General features: G+C 36.3%; 1 protein-coding gene across 1 annotated transcript; it reads right to left on the bottom strand.

The window, feature by feature from the left end:
- Positions 1-3,359: 3,359 nt before the first annotated feature.
- DAZL (deleted in azoospermia like) lies at positions 3,360-12,074 on the bottom strand (the record flags this gene model as incomplete). The annotated part of the gene is made up of 11 exons (XM_084247811.1): positions 3,360-3,413; positions 6,398-6,496; positions 7,537-7,650; positions 8,136-8,186; positions 8,830-8,901; positions 10,230-10,369; positions 10,452-10,515; positions 10,885-10,936; positions 11,468-11,559; positions 11,818-11,964; positions 12,069-12,074. 11 exons carry the CDS (start codon positions 12,072-12,074, stop codon positions 3,360-3,362), a joined length of 891 nt encoding a protein of 296 aa, XP_084103937.1.
- Positions 12,075-18,981: the final 6,907 nt, after the last annotated feature.

Genomic DNA, 18,981 nt, shown 5'->3' with positions numbered 1-18,981 from the left:
ATTTGGTCAATGGAAAATACTGCCACTTTTCTCCCCCTTATGGTTCTTCACCCTGTCTATTGCTGTATTTGTGAAAGCAGAGTGCCATGCTGCCTTATTGCGGCTGCTCCTTATTACTCTCAAATGACAGCCATGAAAGCAGGCAAGACAATTAAGCAGTATGGCAGTCCATTTTTATGAGTTTACCTTCAAAGACCACCAAGAGAATTTTACAGAAGTGGGTAGAGCACTTGACAATTACAGAGAATTGCTGCAGAGCATTCATTTGTGAAAGTCAGTTGCTTCCTTTCAGCTTAAAGGTAATAACACTGGATCATTATTTTGAACAATTACAAAATAATGTTTAGAAAAAAAAATCTTGCAGAATTAGGGATATCAATCATGTTTGGAGCACCTTTATTTTTCCCTAATTTGCACTTTCTTAACAAAAAAGTATATCAAATTTTTCTCAAATGCTCAACATATTAAATAGGTTTAAAGCAATTTTTAAAAAATATTTATTTATACAAGAAGCAGGGTACAGGCCAGATGCGTGGGAGGGTGAGAGGATTCACCAGAGACAGAGTGGGAAACAGAACAGGCAAACTAATGAAATACACTGCTGAGGGGAGCAGCGGGCAGCTTCACAGCATTGAGCTCAACCGCCTGCGCCACCAGGGGAGGCCCTAGAGCAACTCAAGACAGATGTAGTCTAGTTTTGGGGAAGAGTTTCAAAACATTAAATATTTACCTATCTTGGTCAAGGCTAATAAAAAATTATGGGTAATAGAATGTGTGCATATGTGTGCACATATATGCACATGTACATTTAAGTATTACTAATCTTAAGCAATTATACTTTAAACATCAAGATTTAATCTTCGGTGATTCGCAAAGCACTCATCTTACAGAATTTTGATACCATAATCAGTTTTCTACTACTAAGTCAGTTATGAAATGTAGCACAGGAATGTCCACTCTGGCAGCCTTAACTCACAAAGAATTGGATGTATTGGAGCTAGACCTCAGAGGCTGTAGTAGTTTTTGGCTCTATCCCCATAGGAAATAAATGCAGTATGAAGAACTAAATTGTATTAACAACAGTCCAAGTCCAAGGTAAAATGGTTCCAGAGACTATAGGCCCCAAGTGTGCCATACACAAGTATCCCAAAAGAGAGGGATCTCCCAGAGACCTCAGTCATGTACAATCCTCCAGCATTTCTTCCATGCACTGCCCTGTTGATTCCACACTGGAACCTACTGCTAACCATGCCAACTTAACATAAAAGACTATTTTCTCACGAAAACCTCTCTCTTAATTTCATGAGAAAGCATAAAAAATACAATGTACCAAAATTTGATGTTATAAGCTAGTAACACCAATTAATAAACGGAATACTTACACTTTACACATACTACCCTACCCGCCCAACTTCCCTCCCGCCATTTCAATGTATGACATGAATAAGCAGGTCAAAAACTTTTAGTGAAAAAAGTTTCTTTATTTCTATTTATTCATTTATGCAAAGACAGTATCAGCAACAGGTAAAAGGAACATACTTCTAAATTTAAAATTAATTTTCCATTTCGAAAGGCTCAGGATTTTGTCTCTTCTACCTTACTTTTAAAATACTTCAGTCCAACAAAGTAACAAAAAGTTTATTTCCTTAGTTTTCTTAAGGTCATACTGGGATAATTACAGTTAGATCTTTAGAATTTAGGTATCATTTATAGTAACCTGGAGATTTAATCACAAAATGATACATCAAAGAATGTTATAGCGCACACACACACAAAGTACAGAGAAATTTTCAAAGGATAAATTTCAGGGCACTGAAATTCTGAGATGTAAGAAAGTCCTCTTCCCTGGGAATGCTTAAGTTAAAAGACAAATACTTTCAGGTTCAGAATGAAAATCACTGGGTATTAGAAAACAAAATGGGCACTAATGAATATGCCCAAGGTAACTGCATTAGGTTAGAGATAAATGGAGTTTCCATGTTTTTGCAGAGGGGCCAAGAAAGAATGGTCAAAAAGCCATGTTATACTCATGTCCATGGCAGGTCAAATGATGCCAATACAAGTGTTTCCCTTAGAAAGGAACTACCTACTCACTGCTCCTTCCCAAGGCCTAGCCCTCCAACGACTTATATACTACTACTTATAGCAGTAGTATAATAGTAGTATGTAAAAACTATGGGTACAGCAAAGAGGCTCTGGTGCTCTAGTCTGTCACCATGTGCAATTACAGTCGCGAAGGAGAAGTCTAGCTAATCTGAAAATGAATTGTTAACTCTGACTCTTAAGTATATTTTTGGGGTATGACAGTGAAACATTTTTGTCGTTTAGAAATTCCAAAGCTCTCCTGAATGTATTTTTCTTTTAAAAAGAGAATACAGGCTATGACAAAAAACAAAACAAAACAAAAAACCCTATTTGCTCTATAACATAACTAGTATTTTAATGTTTTTATAAAAACAATTCCTTTCAGATACTCTGATTAACCTTTAAGTGACATAAAAAAGTTTCAGCATTGTTTTATATCAATATTTTGCACAATTTAAGATACAGCCATCAAGTTTAGCATTTTAAGGAAAAAAAATAGGAAAAAAAAAAAAGGAGAGTAGCTCACTGAGAAGTTTATGTACCTAGTAAGGTTTAGTTTGTCTTGGATTCTTAAAAATAATTAGGCCCAGAAATTTAGTTATCCTAATTACCATCCAAATAAAATAGAATAGCTATGTGTGGATTCTAGATAAAATATAAAATATTTTGAATAAACGTTAAGACCCACTGATTGGACTGCTTGTTTGGAATCTGTTTTACTGGGTTTATACAAGGACGACTTCAATAAAGCATATATTGAGTTCCACTGATTAAAAATGCAGTTTTAAAAACTCTGTTTTTGTGGTAAATTTCTAGACAAGTCATAAGTGTTAAGCGTACTGTAAATAGTGTACTGTTCACAGGTACATGTTGGAGAAGTGAAATTCTTGTATATTCAAACTAGCAAAATTCTGACCTTTCAAAATAGTATGTTTTCTAAAACTATTTTTTGGAAATTAACATTTGGCTATTAAACTCTTGAAAGTGTCAATTTCAATTAAAACATTCTTACAGGAAAATGTTAAAGTTACTTCTTTCAATCTCAATTATTTTTTACTGTCAACTCTATATTCAACATAGAACCAATATCCTAAACAAACATCTAATGAAGAACAGTTTTAATGCAAAGTATAACTACACAATCTAATAGAACTTGTAAAGAAAGTCTGATTTATCAAAATTTAGAATTAAATTTCTATAATAGTCAAAAACTTTCAGCCTCTTAATATTCAAAACCAGCAACAACCATGAGACTAACAAGTTAGCAGAGAGGATCAAACAGATTTAAGCACTGCGCGACTTCTTCTAAAGTGATGCACTCTTTTATCCTAGAAAAGGAAAAAAACAGTTCTTTTATACTTCGTTGTAATTTTCCTATTACCACTATGACCTATGCGTTGCAAAATAATTAGAAAATATAAATTATGAGAAGAGATGAATTTGGAATCAAATATATCAATGACTAGTTTTAATCATCAACAATTTAAGTTAAAAAAGAAATCTCAGCAAAACTTACAAAAGAGGCCTTAGAATTGTTATCATTTTATGTAGATTTTTAATTAATGATTTGGCAAGGATGTACCAGAGACAGCTTGTGGAAAATGTATGTAATTTTTAAAAACACTGTTTTTACTTTAGTGGCATCTGGTAGAAATCACAGCTTCAGAACAGCACTCTGGTCTGAAGTTCTATGGTTCTAGGTGAAAAGACATTAATTTTTTTTTTAAAGATTTATTTATTTATTTATACAAGCACTGGGTACAGTCAGAAGCACAGGAGGGTGAGAGAATTCACCAGAGCCAGAGTGGGGAACAGAACAGCCAGACTGACGAAGTACACTGCTGAGGGGAAGCAGCGGGCGCAGCAGGAGAGGTCTGTGCGCCATGTGGGACCCTCGCTGGCAGCCGGGGATCGAACCGGCGCTGCAGAGACTGCGGGCAGCTTCGCAGCCCAGCGCTCAACCACTGCGCCACCAGGGGAGGCCCAAAAGATATTAAATTTTGAGATACTAAAGGCATATCTTTATCTGTGATGGAGATGTCATTCTTTAGGGATTAAAAGAAAAAAATATTAAATATATGCCAATTTCCCTTTCCGTTTGTTACCTGCAGATGTGCAGATAGAAGGAAACAAGGAATAGAGGTACAGAGTTGAAAAAATTAGTAAAAACACAATAGTATTTTCTTCTCTACTTAGTTAAAATGTGCCTTTTCCTAGGGATTAAATTCAACTGTCATATGAAGGATGACTGCTGGAAATTATGGGCTCTATCAAAAGAGAAATATCCTACTAGCTTTAGACCCAGAAAAGTAGTCACAAACTCAAGTATTTTCAGAGGTCAGATAGGAAATGAAAGACCCAGAAGGGACTGGAATTAAGATAACAAAGAGTAACATTTCCCATGACAACAGTGCCTACTCCCTTGAAGCATTCATATTCAATTAGAAGAACAGTAACATTTAGTTAATCAAAATAAGTCTATAAGGCAGACAATTGCAGACTACCCAATTCTGACGCCTAGTCTGGAGCAGCAGAAAACTGAGAGGCTCAAAGGAAGACTCATCTAATAACAGGTAATTTAAAAATTATTGTGCTTTGCGAACAAATTGTTTTAAGCATTACCTATTTAACCTTCAGAAATGTATACAGTCCCAATTCTTTCCTTTTAAACTCTACTGTCTAAGGGAATGAAGCAACAGGTGAATAAATGTCAACTTGAAATGAGTACATATACTGCCCGTTAAAAAAAAAGACAGGAACTTAATCTGCCTATGGCTCTACTTATCTATACTACAACCACCGGAGGAGGGTCCCACATGGCGCGCAGACCTCTCCTGCGGCCCGCTGCTCCCCTCAGCAGTGTACTTCGGTCCTTCTGCCTGCTCTGCTCCCCGCTCTGGCTCTGGTGAATTCTCTCACCCTCCCGTGCTTCTGACTGTACCCAGTGCTTGTATAAATAAATAAATCAATCTTTTTTTTTTTTTTAAAAAAAAGGCATTAAGTTTCATCCTATGTCTTTTCATAGTGTCTCTCTCCATTTTAAGACACAAAGCAACTGCTAAAAACTTCCCTTTTACTGGAAAATAGTACAAAAATTATGGAAAAGTTCTGGCAGTTCTGCAAAGGGTCAAACATAGTCACCATGTGACTCAGCAACTCCATTCCTTGATATATATTCAGTAAAAATAAAAATGGCCACAGTAACTTGTACATAGCATTATTTATAATAGTCAAAAAGTGGGAACAACCCAATGTCAGTATTAAGTGATGAATGAATTTTAAAAAAGCAATAAATAAAAATGAAATACTGAAAAATATTCTAACACTAATACAGCCTGAAAAATCATGTAAGTGAAAGAAACCAGTCACAAAAGGTCACATATATCATTCTATTGATATGGTATATTCAGAGTAGGAAAATTCTTAAATCAAGTAGATAAAGTGGTTTTACCTAGGGCTAGAGGAGGTGGGGGAAATTGGGAGTGAGTGTTAATGGCTAGAGGGTTTACTTTAGGGATGATTAAAGTATTATAAAATTGTGGTCAATTCTACAACTCTATAAAGATACTGAAAACTATTAAACTATACATTAATTGAGTGAATTGAATGGCATATAAATTATATTTCAACAAACCCACCCCCACCCTTCATCTAGTGGAGTGACCTGTTAGTTCCTTCCCATCTTCACAGACTCAGAACTGAAGGGATCTTAGAGACCTTTGATTCTACTTCTCATTTTAGAGTTGTAAAAACCGGGGTTTCAAGAAGATTTAAGTAATTTGTTCAAGGCAACAGAACCAGAGCAGACACCAGAACTTTCTTCAATTTAAATACTTACACTCTCTTCCACTTTACCAACTCTGAATCAACTTTCAATTCTTTCTAGTCAGCTCTTTTAACTGCTTCACATTGCCTCTTCTCCTACGACACTGCACCAGCATGTCATGAGTGATCAATTTCTTCTCTTCAGTCCAATATCCTAGTACTCTTACATTCTGCTTTCTGTATCTGGTTTGCCCTGTCTCTATTTAGTAAAACCAATATTCTCTCCCAACTCTCTTTTTTCACGAAAACTTTCAATTATAAGCGTCTGCTAAAGATTTCTTATCTCAGAACAAGCTACACTGTATCAATATATAAACAGCATAAAATATACTGCCGGGTAAAACTCATTCACATTACTGGATTGCAGTCAAATGCTAAGAATTGAATTAAACGTTCTGTCATCTCAAAATATATGTACCACGAAAAAAAGACACTTATTTAAAGCTCAGAAATAGGCTTTTTATCCTGCATTCTATTCCTTTCATACCTTGAAGTAGTCATCTTGATTAACTAGGGAGTTCCTCAGTCTGTTCTCTGGATTAAACAGACAAGATACCACTGTCTGAATGCTTCGGTCCACAGATTTCTGAAACACAAGAGTTTTCAGTAACCGAAACACTATTCTTCATTTTACTCACTATTAACAAACCATTTTTTTGAAAGTTTAACAAATAAACATGATTTCTAAAAATTTTTTATGTAATTCATTTAGTATGTAAATTTTCTGTCAAATTATGAATCTTTCTAGAACTTTCATGACAGAACACTAATTTAAAAAAGTTGAATTTATTAAAACTCTTTAAGATATTCCCTGAAGGCCCTTTAATTTGTCCTGTTAGGAAAAAATATACAGGATGAGACCTGATAATATAATTATATTATAAGCTATTTAACATTATTTCAAGTTTTAAATCATGTATAAATCAGAGATTTTTTTTTATACTGAAGTTCATTAAATCTCAACATTTTTCTCTACTGAGAAACACACTGACGAAGTTCACACACTGCAGTGGGAATCCCTCACTGGTGTGTACATTCCCAGCAAATCAAATACTTCCATGATCCTCTCTATTCAAGAAAACATGAGTATTCAAGAGTGAGAATACTGCAATTATAGGAATCTGCTCTAACAGTAAAAAAGAAACAAGTCTTCTTCTATCAGAATTTCAATTATTCCTACTGACTCTCTACTTTCAGAGTTGTTAACATATAATGTTATGAGGAGTACATTATACATAATTCATTGCGTATTGCTATTTAGCTAAGCAAATGTTTAAATTGGCAAAAGACAAGAAAATGTAAGCATATTAATCCCTCTTTAAAGAGTTTTGTTTTTTTTTTGAGGAAACCTGCCCATTTCATTCTGTCAGATCATGTTAACACAATATTTATTAAAGCATGATTACAACAAAAAGCAATGAAAATAGAAAAGGAATGGACTGACTCATAAAATGTATATATACACTGACAGTTTGGAGGTACGTGAAATTTTCTTAGCCTTTTTATCAACTGGTGAATTATTAGTCAATTACACAGCCTCTGTATTTAAATTTGGACAAAAACACTTGCTCCTCAAGGGCCAAAATTAAAATAAAACTATAAATATTTAAAAAATTAGATGTTTGCCTTTTGTGGGCCATTTCCAGAGGATGGAGTAGCTTCATGAACTGAGCATTCATTTGGCAAAACTTCAGCTCCTGCATCAACTTCATTACAGTGGTAGTTAACAGCTGTATAAGCCTACATTTAAAATAATAAAAGTATAATTTTAAAGAGATTTACATTAAATATACGTCTAAGAAATGCATTCTTAAAAATGGTGAGCTGATTAGTAAAACATTTCCTTATTTCTCTTCCACAAAATTTTTATGGGTAGAAAACTAGAGGCAGTGTCAATATTAGTTCTAAATCCATAGAATTAGAATTAGCATCTGTATTCATACTATCTTTCTTAGAGTATAGATTTTATGAACAAGTAACTGAGCATTTTTACACAGAACAGGCACTGCTTAAGAACACAGAAAGCTGAGAAATGAAAAGCAGCTTCTCCCATGGGAATATATAATTGGGTTGATGAGAAATTAATAAAACATAACCCATAATCTAAAAAGGGCATTTAAAAATAATTCTAACTATACATGATGTGGCAAAGAAATATATAATAGTTAAACCAGAATATACTTTTAAATAAAGAACAGGAACTACAGGTGGCTACATCACCTTACCGGAGGTATAACATAACTCCTTTGTTCCCCAGCAGGCCACTGTGGTGGCATCTTCAAATGAAAAAAAAAAAAATTATATATAATTATTACTACACATTTTCACAAAATATAAAATAGACAATGCTGAGGTAGCTGTCATGCTGGCTCCTTGAACTTGTCTAATAATAACCAGAGTGGAAATTTTATGAGTACTCTCATATATAAACCCCACCTTTTCTGTTTTCTGGAAAACTCATACATAGTACCTTCTTTTAATTTATTACCATAGAAACGGTCATAAGTCATAGTCACATCTAATGGGCAGAAATTCAGAGAATTCGGAAATTCAGATAGTAGGACTCTTATCCTCTCTTGTAGTAGCCACCTAAAATAGCACCAAATATAACTGTAATTCAGTGCTCTAAGAATTGAGGAATCATTTTGTTTCAACCTACCCTCCTAGAACAGTGTGTAAGTCATGCGAAAGGGAACACCACAATTTTTAAGATGGTACAAGAGAAAAGTTCTAAGTGCTTTCTTGTCAAAGCATTCCCTTATTTCTAAATAATACAGAAGTTCTAATTCTAGACTAATTTTAGTTTTTTTCTTTAATGTTAGCTTAACAAGTTTAAATGACAAACTACTGGAAAAATTTATAGAAGTAAATGCCTCAGTAATATTCCAAAATCAAGCCTTTTGCTCCCTCATAAATTACCTGATAATTATAAATAGGCAGTTGATAGCCAGTGATAACTTGAACTGGTGAGCTTGGATAAGGAGGATATGCCTGAAAATAAAGTGTACAGAAAGGATGAATTAACAAAGTAATTTTTTAATTAAAAAGAATATTATTTCCAATATAAAAATATGAAAATTAAGAAACCTTATTTTTTTTTAAATACAACGCAGAATTTTAATGGGGTGGCTCACTTCATGAAAAAAAAATTCTGTCAAATGTTAGCCTGTGGCTGGGGAAGAAAAGATATATAGCAAGTGGCTGATTTTGCTAATCTAAGGTGATCTTGTTTATATATATATTCCCACCTAGAAGTTCTCTCTTATGCTGGTAATAAGGTTCTGTTAAGGACAGATTTCCATTAGCTTCTGCTATTTTTTTGTAAAAATACTTTTAGACAGTTCTAGATTCCTTTGACAATATCAAGAGAAAATATGTAGTCAATGTATAGTCCTCTACATACTTTATGGCTTTTTAGTTTACTTCTTAAAATTAAGGGTAGTACATAATCCAAAACTGCAAAAGAAACAATACAATGTATTACATCACTTAAATATTTTCTGATTAAAAACATCAAGGTAGCAGCATATATGAATATATCCAGAATAGGTAATAGCTCACGGTAAATGTTAGGAACAAGGGCTTTTCTTCTAGCCATGTTTAGAGCAAGGAAGATTTAAACACACACACAGAGCATGTCAGGTAGATAAAAAATATGAACAAATGAGAGAGAATGCAGAAATATTTCACCATGATTTTCTTTCTTTTCCGACAAGTAAAATGCCTTTTAAACTGAAGTAAATAAAATGAGAAACAAAAATTAATGTTATCAACAGAAGTTTGCCAAATACTTCTTCAGGTATTATAGTCATCAAGACCAAATTATTGCCAGAAACTTAGAGAGTTTGCAACTATAGTTAAGTCATTAGCAACTGATCCATTCTAGAACTAAATATATCTGGAAGTCAATAATCCACATGAACAGGTGTATGGAATTTGTTGCAAATAAAGAATAGCTGGAAGAATTATTAACCTAGAGAAGAGTAAACCAAGCAGAAACACAAGGAAAGCTGCCGTCAAATATTTTAGGAGTTGCCAGATGCGGGAAAAAAGAAATAGGTTATGTCCTATGTGGATACTATAAAAACTTACAAACTATATAGGAGATTTTAGCTTAGAATAAGGAATAACACTAGAGTGACAGGTTTCTAACGAAAGTAATACCTTTCCATTACTCAAAGTATTCAAACAGGGAGTTTTATCACTCATAGAAACTATAAATATAATCCACAGAGGGTAAGATTAAGAACTGATTTACAGTTATTAAGTTGTTCCCCACCTATAAGCTTTCCAATACTGTAAGAACAAAAAGTTTTTACCTGGACATATTGAGTTATAGGATTCACCACAGTTGGAGGCTGCAGGTAAGTTTCAGTGTTTGGATTATTCCAGACACTCTGAAACTGTGGTGGAGGAGGAGGATTAAACACCAGAGGACGCGGCTGCACATGATAAGCACCTTTTAAAGAAAACAAATCCTATTTTTAGTTCTCTGGAAAATGACACATATATCATCAAAAATAATTTATTTCTTTACTTACATAAATTTTGTTTCCTGATTGCAGGGCCCAGTTTCAGCTTTTTACCATGGAAATTTATCTGTGACTGAAAGTAAAACAGTGACAAACTAGAATCAATCTCCAAGTCTTTGCTTCCAAGATTTGGTAAAAACCCCAATCAAAAATCATCGGCATAAGCTACTTTACTTTTTCTTACTACTCTAATCAACTATCTACACATGTTGTAGAATTTGATCAAAGACTGTACACTGTGTTGAACCTTTTCTAGCTCTAGTTTATGAAGTTAGATGCCCAAATATAAACAAGTTATATATAGCAAGTTTTGTACAATTACTTAGATTATGTTTAGAATACACTAACTATACTTTATACAAGGTGGGGTATATAGTGGATTCAACAATACTAAACTATTGTATCCATAAGTCAAATAGATGTTCTTCATAAGATCACTTACTTCTACTATCTTCTGCACATCCACGTCATTATAAAATGAAACAAATCCATAGCTAGAAAGGCAAACAAATGAAGAATAAAATCACTACTGTTATACAATAGCAGTACATGGTTTATAATTCCAATATTCTACGAGATAATTGACAGAAGCGATGACAAAGGATGAAAAATACACTGCGGTAAATGCTTATCAGATGTGATAGAAGCTCAATAACCACTGCTTTTTTATCCTTATCTATGTTGGAAAGTGCTAAAATTAAGTCCGTATCATTCAATAACAGAAAATTCCTATCTACAAACTTTATCGATGGCAAGATGATTAAAATTTAGGAGACTATACGACATGTATGAAAAAACCCAATTCTGTGATAAAACTAATTTACGTATTTGAAATAAATGAAGATGGGAAATATTTAGACATAAACACTAGAAAAATGATTAAGTAAGAGTTGGCAGCAAACTTGTCCTCTACATGACACAAGTTAAGAATACCAGTTTTGGATTTCTCCTCTACAATATTCTACAGATGCTGTATTTCAGGTATTTCTGATAAATTATATTGTTATAAATTATATTTGACTTACCCTTTGGACACACCAGTTCGATCCGTGATTATCTTCACTTCTTTCACTGAACCATATCTTGCAAAGAAGCTTCTAATTTCAGTTTCATCCATCTATGGGAAAGAATTTGATGTCAAGAGTAAAAATTCAGCATCCAAAATTTTCAATTCAACTATAAAGACGACTTGGTAAGGCAGTAATCTTACCCAAGTATTCAGTATTCCCAAACTACCTGTAGCTCTCTGTCATAAGATATTTTTAGTCCTTATAGGTTAAAAACAAAACCAATTCCAAATATGCATGATGTACAAGGTTAAAATCCCATTATTCATAACATATTTTAAAATAGGAATGAAATAAGAATACCATACCCTTACATCAATTCCACCAACAAAAACGGTATTTGGCATGATTTTGCCTTCTGGTAAAACATAGCCTTGGCTGGTTGTAGCAGAGGAGGACTGAGTGCTGGCCTCTCTGGAGATAGTTGAGTTTGGGGTCTCAGGATTTACAGCAGACTGTAATTTGGAAAGCAATATCATCATTAAAAACACAGGTTAAAAAAAAATCTATGAAATATAATTTCAGTATGTAAAATAGAAAATATTTTCATATAAATTACTTTCATGGTAAATTAGTTATCAGTACAACTTAGGTCAAGCTCAGGATTTAAAGTAATCGGAGTAGGTCAGCATAAAATTTCAACAGAAGTGTATACAGTACTTCCTTAAGCCAGCACTGTTCACTGTCTCTTATACACTACTATGATAGAATCCTGACTTTATAATTTGTGAAAAATACTATATGAGGTACTAAAAAATATCTTTAAAGTTCAGATTTGTAAAAACTGAAGTTATTAAAAAATCATTCTTTGTATAGCCAGTTTTCATTTACCAAGTATATTAATAAATAACAAGATAAATGTTTAAATAAGATAAACCTTACCCAAAAAAGTTTCATCAAAACCAAACACCATCATTTTAAACCAATTTGTTTTGTCTTTCTATTCATCAAAATTAACACAGATTTTTAGAATTATAATACTGCCTGTGTTAGTAGGCCTGCTGTACTCTGGAACTGGATCATGCAACCATTGCCCCTGTTAGCACAGCTTACACACAAAAAAAGTGGGGGTGGTGTTATAATCATTTTCCTAATCCTAGGGTGTTCAAAACATCTTCTGGAATAACATTTTTCTCCCTGAATAAAGCCAAATCAGTCCCACTGATAATTCTAATTTTCACAGTGGGCTCATAAATATAAACACTACCATCTTCATTTTCAGATAAAGAAACCCACACATGAAACTCATTTTTCTGGATGCTAGTCAGAATTGTCTGTAGTCTTCCCACAGTAGACTAAGTTTAACATAAATTTTTCTGAAGCAGAATCTACAGGTAATATGTGAGTTGGAAACGCAGCATAGCATACTGAAACAAAATAATCAGGAGATCTAAGTTCATGTCCCTTAATAAGGATAAAAGCCACGTACATGCCAGCTGTGTACCTCTGGGAAAACTGCTTTGAGAATGAAATAGTATCTGTGAATTTGTTTTGTAAAGTATAAAGTGGTATGCTGATATAAGTTAGTGTCCCATTATTTGAATTTATTTTCAATAGGTTTTTAAAAAGTTTCCTTGTCTGGTTTTATTATTTACTTACTTATTTTATAGATAACTTATTACCAACTAATTTGAATTGTAACTTTAAAAGTGTACTCATTTAAAATTCATTTATGAAGTGCCACTGATAAGAGCTAAATGGAAAAGGCTGCAAGGGTTGTGAGAAGAACTATGGCACCTCTGCTTTGGAGGAAAACAAAAACAAAGACCAAAGAAACCAACTGATACGTATTTTTAAAAAGGTAAGCACAGCCATTTTATAGAAATTAATAATAAAAAGAAAGTAGGCATAACTACTATCTCCTTAGATGTGAGAAGTTACTAAAAAAATTTAGATTTTAGAAACTGCTATACTAATTAGAAATGAAATTTAAAAATCTTAAATCACCAAATTTGAGCATTTTGGTTATTCTTTGTTAATTTGTGCTTATATTTGTTATTTTATCTATTTGAAAACTTAGTAATTCTTTTAACTATGGTAGAGTAATTGAAGTGAAAGACAGCAAAAATACTGAAGGACATTTTATAATTTCAATTTTTTCCCCTAAAATATATTACATAAGCCACATATCTTGAGCTTGTGAACTCTTCACTGGACTTTCAATCACTACAATTTACCAATCCTTTTAATTAGTTCATCCAAAAATCCAAAACAAATAAAATAGTGGTTCTGAAATTCTTATAGATTTCTTTCTTTTTTAATTTCCTGTGGATGAACTTGAATATACTTTTATTTGATAAATTATGTTTATAGATTTACAGTAATATGTTTGTGAATCCTAATGGATGTTTTTTAATTAACGGTGTAATATCAGGCCAGAATAAATAGAGGCTATTATGATAGACTGATTTTCAACCAGGGCAGATTTTGTAGATCAGAGACGTTTTTGGTTATGCTCCTGGCATCTGATAGGCAGTAGCCAGGATACAGTAAACATCCTATAAAGCAAAGGACACCACACCCACCAGTAAAAAACCCACCAGGACCCAAATTTGAATAGTGGTGGGTTGACAAACCCTCAGGCAGTGTTATTAGAACTGATGAGAAAAACCTCAACTCTCATTTTCTATACACAAAGTAAATTTGATATTTGAGATAAACAGTGATTTTGGAAAGAGAAAAGAAAGTTATTACAGGAAGTTTTTTGGAGTGTTTACAAATTGGCTATCTGCTTTACTGGAATATTAAACGTCAAATTCACCAAATCACCTTACTGGTGTCATGTCTTAAAAAGGAAGGCACCATCATGTCCTAGTACTCAGCCAGCAGGTGGCACTCAAAGCTAACAAAGTAAACAAAAGTCCATTTTAAGAGTGCAGAGATTCTAAGACTCCCTACTATGTGCATAAATATATTTAATATATACAACATTCACAACAAACAGACAATCCTTAGTCACTTTTAAACTATGGTTAAAAAAAAACTTTGCAAGTGAATGCTTAGGCTAAAGCAAATTTGGTGTTTCAAAGTATTAACTTTAATTATCAGTAGAACCAAGAAAACACACTGCATTAAATGTAATAGTTGGTGGGCTTTCAAATAAGTAACTTATGAATATTACATAAGAGTAAACTTGGAAGCCATCATATATGTAATTCTCACCACTACTATTTACAGTAATACAGTCCCTGTTAATATTTGGGATAACCAAATGACAAAAATAACTAAAAGCAGAAAACAAAAGTTCCTAAAGCTCCTCAGATACCACACTATCTGACAACACTATTTCATTCAGTTCCTAGGTCTATATGAAGCAAACTGAGATCTACATATGTTGACCAGGAAGAAAGCCTATCATTTGTAGTCATCAGTCATACTCAGAGGAGGAACTGAAAAAAACAGTAAATTTAAAATGAAGAAAATTGGAAATAAAAGTTAGGTAACTTTGATGTAAGTCTAAGAATGGGTTGCAGGATGAAAGAGGAAGATCCAAAACAAACCTGGTAAAGCTAAGCAAGAAAATAGGCAAGAGAGCAAAATATACATTGAAAAAAAAAGGCTATGACCACAGGTTTTAATATGCTCTATGGGAATAAATTTGGGAATGCCTCTCTAGATGAATGCAAAATTTAATTAACCTCAGGTAGAGAAGGAATATGCAATTTCTGACTCATTTTCATTGGAAGTTACTTTAAACTACAAAAAGGGATAATTTGTTGGCGTGGGGGTAAAGACCAAGAAACAAATAAGGGGAGAAGAGGGAGTGGAAGTGAAAAATTCAATCACTTTTTAAAAAATTCACAAGAATATTTCTCAATACATTTCACAAAATTAACACCATCTTAAAAAAACACACAAAAACACTCCCCATTTCCTGGACACACAATTCTAGCAGCACAGGTTTCCCCCAAATCTGAAAAGTAGAACATTCCTACTTGGTATGATTCAGTGGGTTATACTGGGGGTCTAAGAACACTATTATCATTAATTTATATGGAAAATACGTTCAACATTCCTAGATCGCAGAATTAACCTATTGAATCATACATACAGGAATACTCTATTTTTGGATAGTGGGGGAAACCAATACACATATAAATATACAATCTTAAGTACAGTTTATACTGGAAATGCAAGGATGGTTCACTCTCATGAACTGTTACTGTAATTTATCATTTTTAATTTAAAAAAGTAAAGTAGATACACAACAATTTTAGTTTCTACTATTACTTGGCTTATTGTATGAAATACTAGTTATATCTGAAGTTAGCAATAAAGGCATCTCATCACCACTATAAATTTTTCTGCTGAATATGACAGGATTAATGTAAATTCTTATAAACATTAAAAAATACATTTACATATAGAAAGGTAGAGTAAGAACTTATAAGAGAATTTAAAGAGTTTTGTGACCAATGATAAATTTCAGCTCCACTAATGATAAAAAAAAGTACATCAATATAATGAAATCTTCTCTAGCTTTAGATTGGCAACTTAAAAAAAGTTGTTATAACTTTCATCAGAAATAATATGGAGACAGCACCACCCCACAGACCACCAGTGGGAATATATACTACTACACGATTTATCAAGAGTGTCTCGGAATGACAAACCAGAATTTTAAATTATAAAATGGACATAATCCAGTGATTCCCCTAATGGTGGTTTAGATCAACAAATGAATAGAACAGGCATGCCAAATACGTTCACAAAGACATTCACCATAGATTTACTTTAATATAGAAAAATTATCAATAAAGGAATTTGGTAAAAGATGTGAATGACACCATCTTAAACTTTAACATTCTGTATTCAAAATTACTTTCATTATCTTTGGAGTAACGCCCACTATATTTTAAAGGAAGGACACAGGTTGCAAAGTAGTACAGCGGGGTACAACTTCAGTAAAATAAAATACACGCATAAAAGCAATCTGGAAGGGCATGAAACAAAACAACAATGGTTACAGGTGTTGGGATGAAAACGGAACTCTATTTTCTTACACTGATTACTTTCAAATGAGTAAATATGCTACTCCAAGAATAAGGAAAAAAAAAAAAGCTTTTCGCATTTCTTTTTTATCGCTGAAAATGGAGAGGAAAAATGATTGTAATTATTTACAGTAACTCAGAAGGATCTTCACATAATGATTATCACGCGTGGATAACGACATGACACAAACAATGACAAACAGGTTATTTCTGGACAGCGGCTGCCACTGAGCCACTGCCGCGCACTCAGAGAAATTTCCTCCCGCTCTTAAAATGGAGCCTCAGGCGATTACATCATAAACACACGACGCGCCACAGAGACCCGGGGGGCTTAATGGCGGGTCCTCAGTGTTCAGACCAGGACTCTGGGCCACGGCCCAAGGCCGAGCATTTCTCACAACTCCCACAAACACCCCAGAAAGCGCCTCGGCTTCTGCACGTACATTTAATTTCAAGTTCTTGGTTTCTCTAACTGAGAAAACGGGATTCAACTCGTCTCCACACCTCCCAAGGGGACGCGCGAAAGCAACGCCAACCTCCTGCGAGGCCCAGGCGCGGCCCCGAGGCCGCCCCGGGGGCGCCACCCACCCCCCCCCCACGCCTGCCCGCGCCTTCCAGCCGCTTCTGTCCCGAAGCCCCCACGAACACCCCACCCCACCCCAAAAGCGAGGGGAACCCCTTCCTGAAGAAACTCGGGCCCCCCAGACAGAAGCGAGGCTCCTCAGGAAGACCGGGCCGGGGGCGTTCGGGGCCGCGGCCCGACGCCATCTCGCGGAGGCGACCTCGCTGCCTCCTCTCCACAGAGGAAAGCGCCCCCCGGGTGGGGTCCCCGCGCCCCAAATGGCGGGGGGAAGGGCAGAAAACACCCGCCCCCCGCTTCCCCTGAGTTGGGGGCCGCAGCGGAGGCGCGGCTGTGCGAAGGCCTTAGGCCTTGCACGCGGCCGGGGCCCTCAGGCCACACCCCTCCCCCACCCGGCCTCCCGCCCTTCCCGGTCAGCGGCCGGGCCTGCTAGGCCGCGCCTGGACGCCGCCTCTGCCCCCCACCCAGCAGGCCGCAGCCGGGGGCCTCCTGGGCGGATGCCTGAGAAAAGGAAAGCCAGGGTGCCCCCCCGCATCCCGCTCGGGCCCCTCAAAGCCGCTTTTCGGCCATCGTGGAGCGCCCCGGCCCGGCTGGCGTCCCTTAGGCCTTCTCCTCAACTCACCATGATGGCGGCAGCGAGCAGTTCCTGACGGGGCTCGAGGAGGAGCAGAGGCTGCGCTTGTGGCACCACTCTGGGGGCTGCTGGTGCCCAGGCCCGGCTCGGATGGGGCGCAGTGAAAAAAAGTGAGGTGAGTAAGAAAAGTCAAGGCGGGCAGTGAGCCGAGGAGGCCTGGGAGGTGGCTGTCGAGGCTGAGGGGCGCAGGCGGACTGAGGCGTGTCCCGCGGGGCTCCCAGAGTGGGCTCCTGCGCAGGGTGCTGGGGCTTGTCGTAGCTGCCTCAGCCAATGGGTGACAGCGTCTCCCGCCCCCTGCAGGGGGGGATTGGGGGGGCTTGGGGGGAACGACCACGCCCTGACTGGGGGGTGTGCGGGGGGTGCGCGCGGGCCGGCATCGAGCAGCCAGTGAGGTTCCTCCCTCAGATAGACCCTCGGACATAACACGTCATCCCGAAATTGCCTTTGAAGCACACGTAATATAAGTATGCACCCTGGAGTACATGTTAAAATGGAAAATGTAATGTGTGGGCTCTAGTTTTAAAATGGCGGCTTGAACGCAGTGTTTGGCGAAATCGACTGTTAATATCGCCGCCCCAAAAACGATGGAAATGCCCACAGAAATGGAAAATAGAAATATATCTAAGTAGCACAGGAAAGGAAAAACTGAAAAGACCCGAAACTTGAACGCCTTTCTGTCAAGTTTGAGGTAGATGGGGTTGGATTAGGAAAATAGCGGCTAGGGCAGCCAGCTTGGCATTCAGGCCGCTCATTTTTCAAAAGCCGTTTATCGAGTGACTACGATTGCCAGGTGCCATAGATAGAGGAGTGAGCAAACACCTTGTCCTTCGGATAGTTCAAATTGTAAAATGAGAGATTATTTTCAGTTCTTACGACAAGCAGCTTGACTTGCCTAGAGAATTCTAGAACATTCTCAGGGCCAGAGAAATACGACAGCAAGGGTGAGCTGAGGGACAGTTGGTGATGGAAATCACACGATTTGGGGAACCGCTCCAGAGCCCTGTACCTACAGAGCTGACTATAACTTTTACCCTCAAATTTGACAATTGTATTAATGAAAATCATTACCATATTTCTTTGTAAACTGGCAAAATGGAGGATTTTTTTAAGATTTATTTATGCATACAAGAGCTGAGATACAGGCCGGAGGTTTGAGGCGTGAGAGGACTCGCTAGAGACAGAGCAGGGAACAGAACAGGCGGAGTGACTGAAATACACTGCTGAGGGGAGCAGCGGGCGAGTCAGGAGAGGTCTCCTGGGCCATGTG

Source organism: Talpa europaea (genome assembly GCF_964194135.1).
Source record: "Talpa europaea genome assembly, chromosome: 11".
Taxonomy (NCBI): domain Eukaryota; kingdom Metazoa; phylum Chordata; class Mammalia; order Eulipotyphla; family Talpidae; genus Talpa; species Talpa europaea.
Note: the sequence above shows the minus strand (reverse complement) of the source record. Positions and strands in the feature narration are given on the sequence as shown.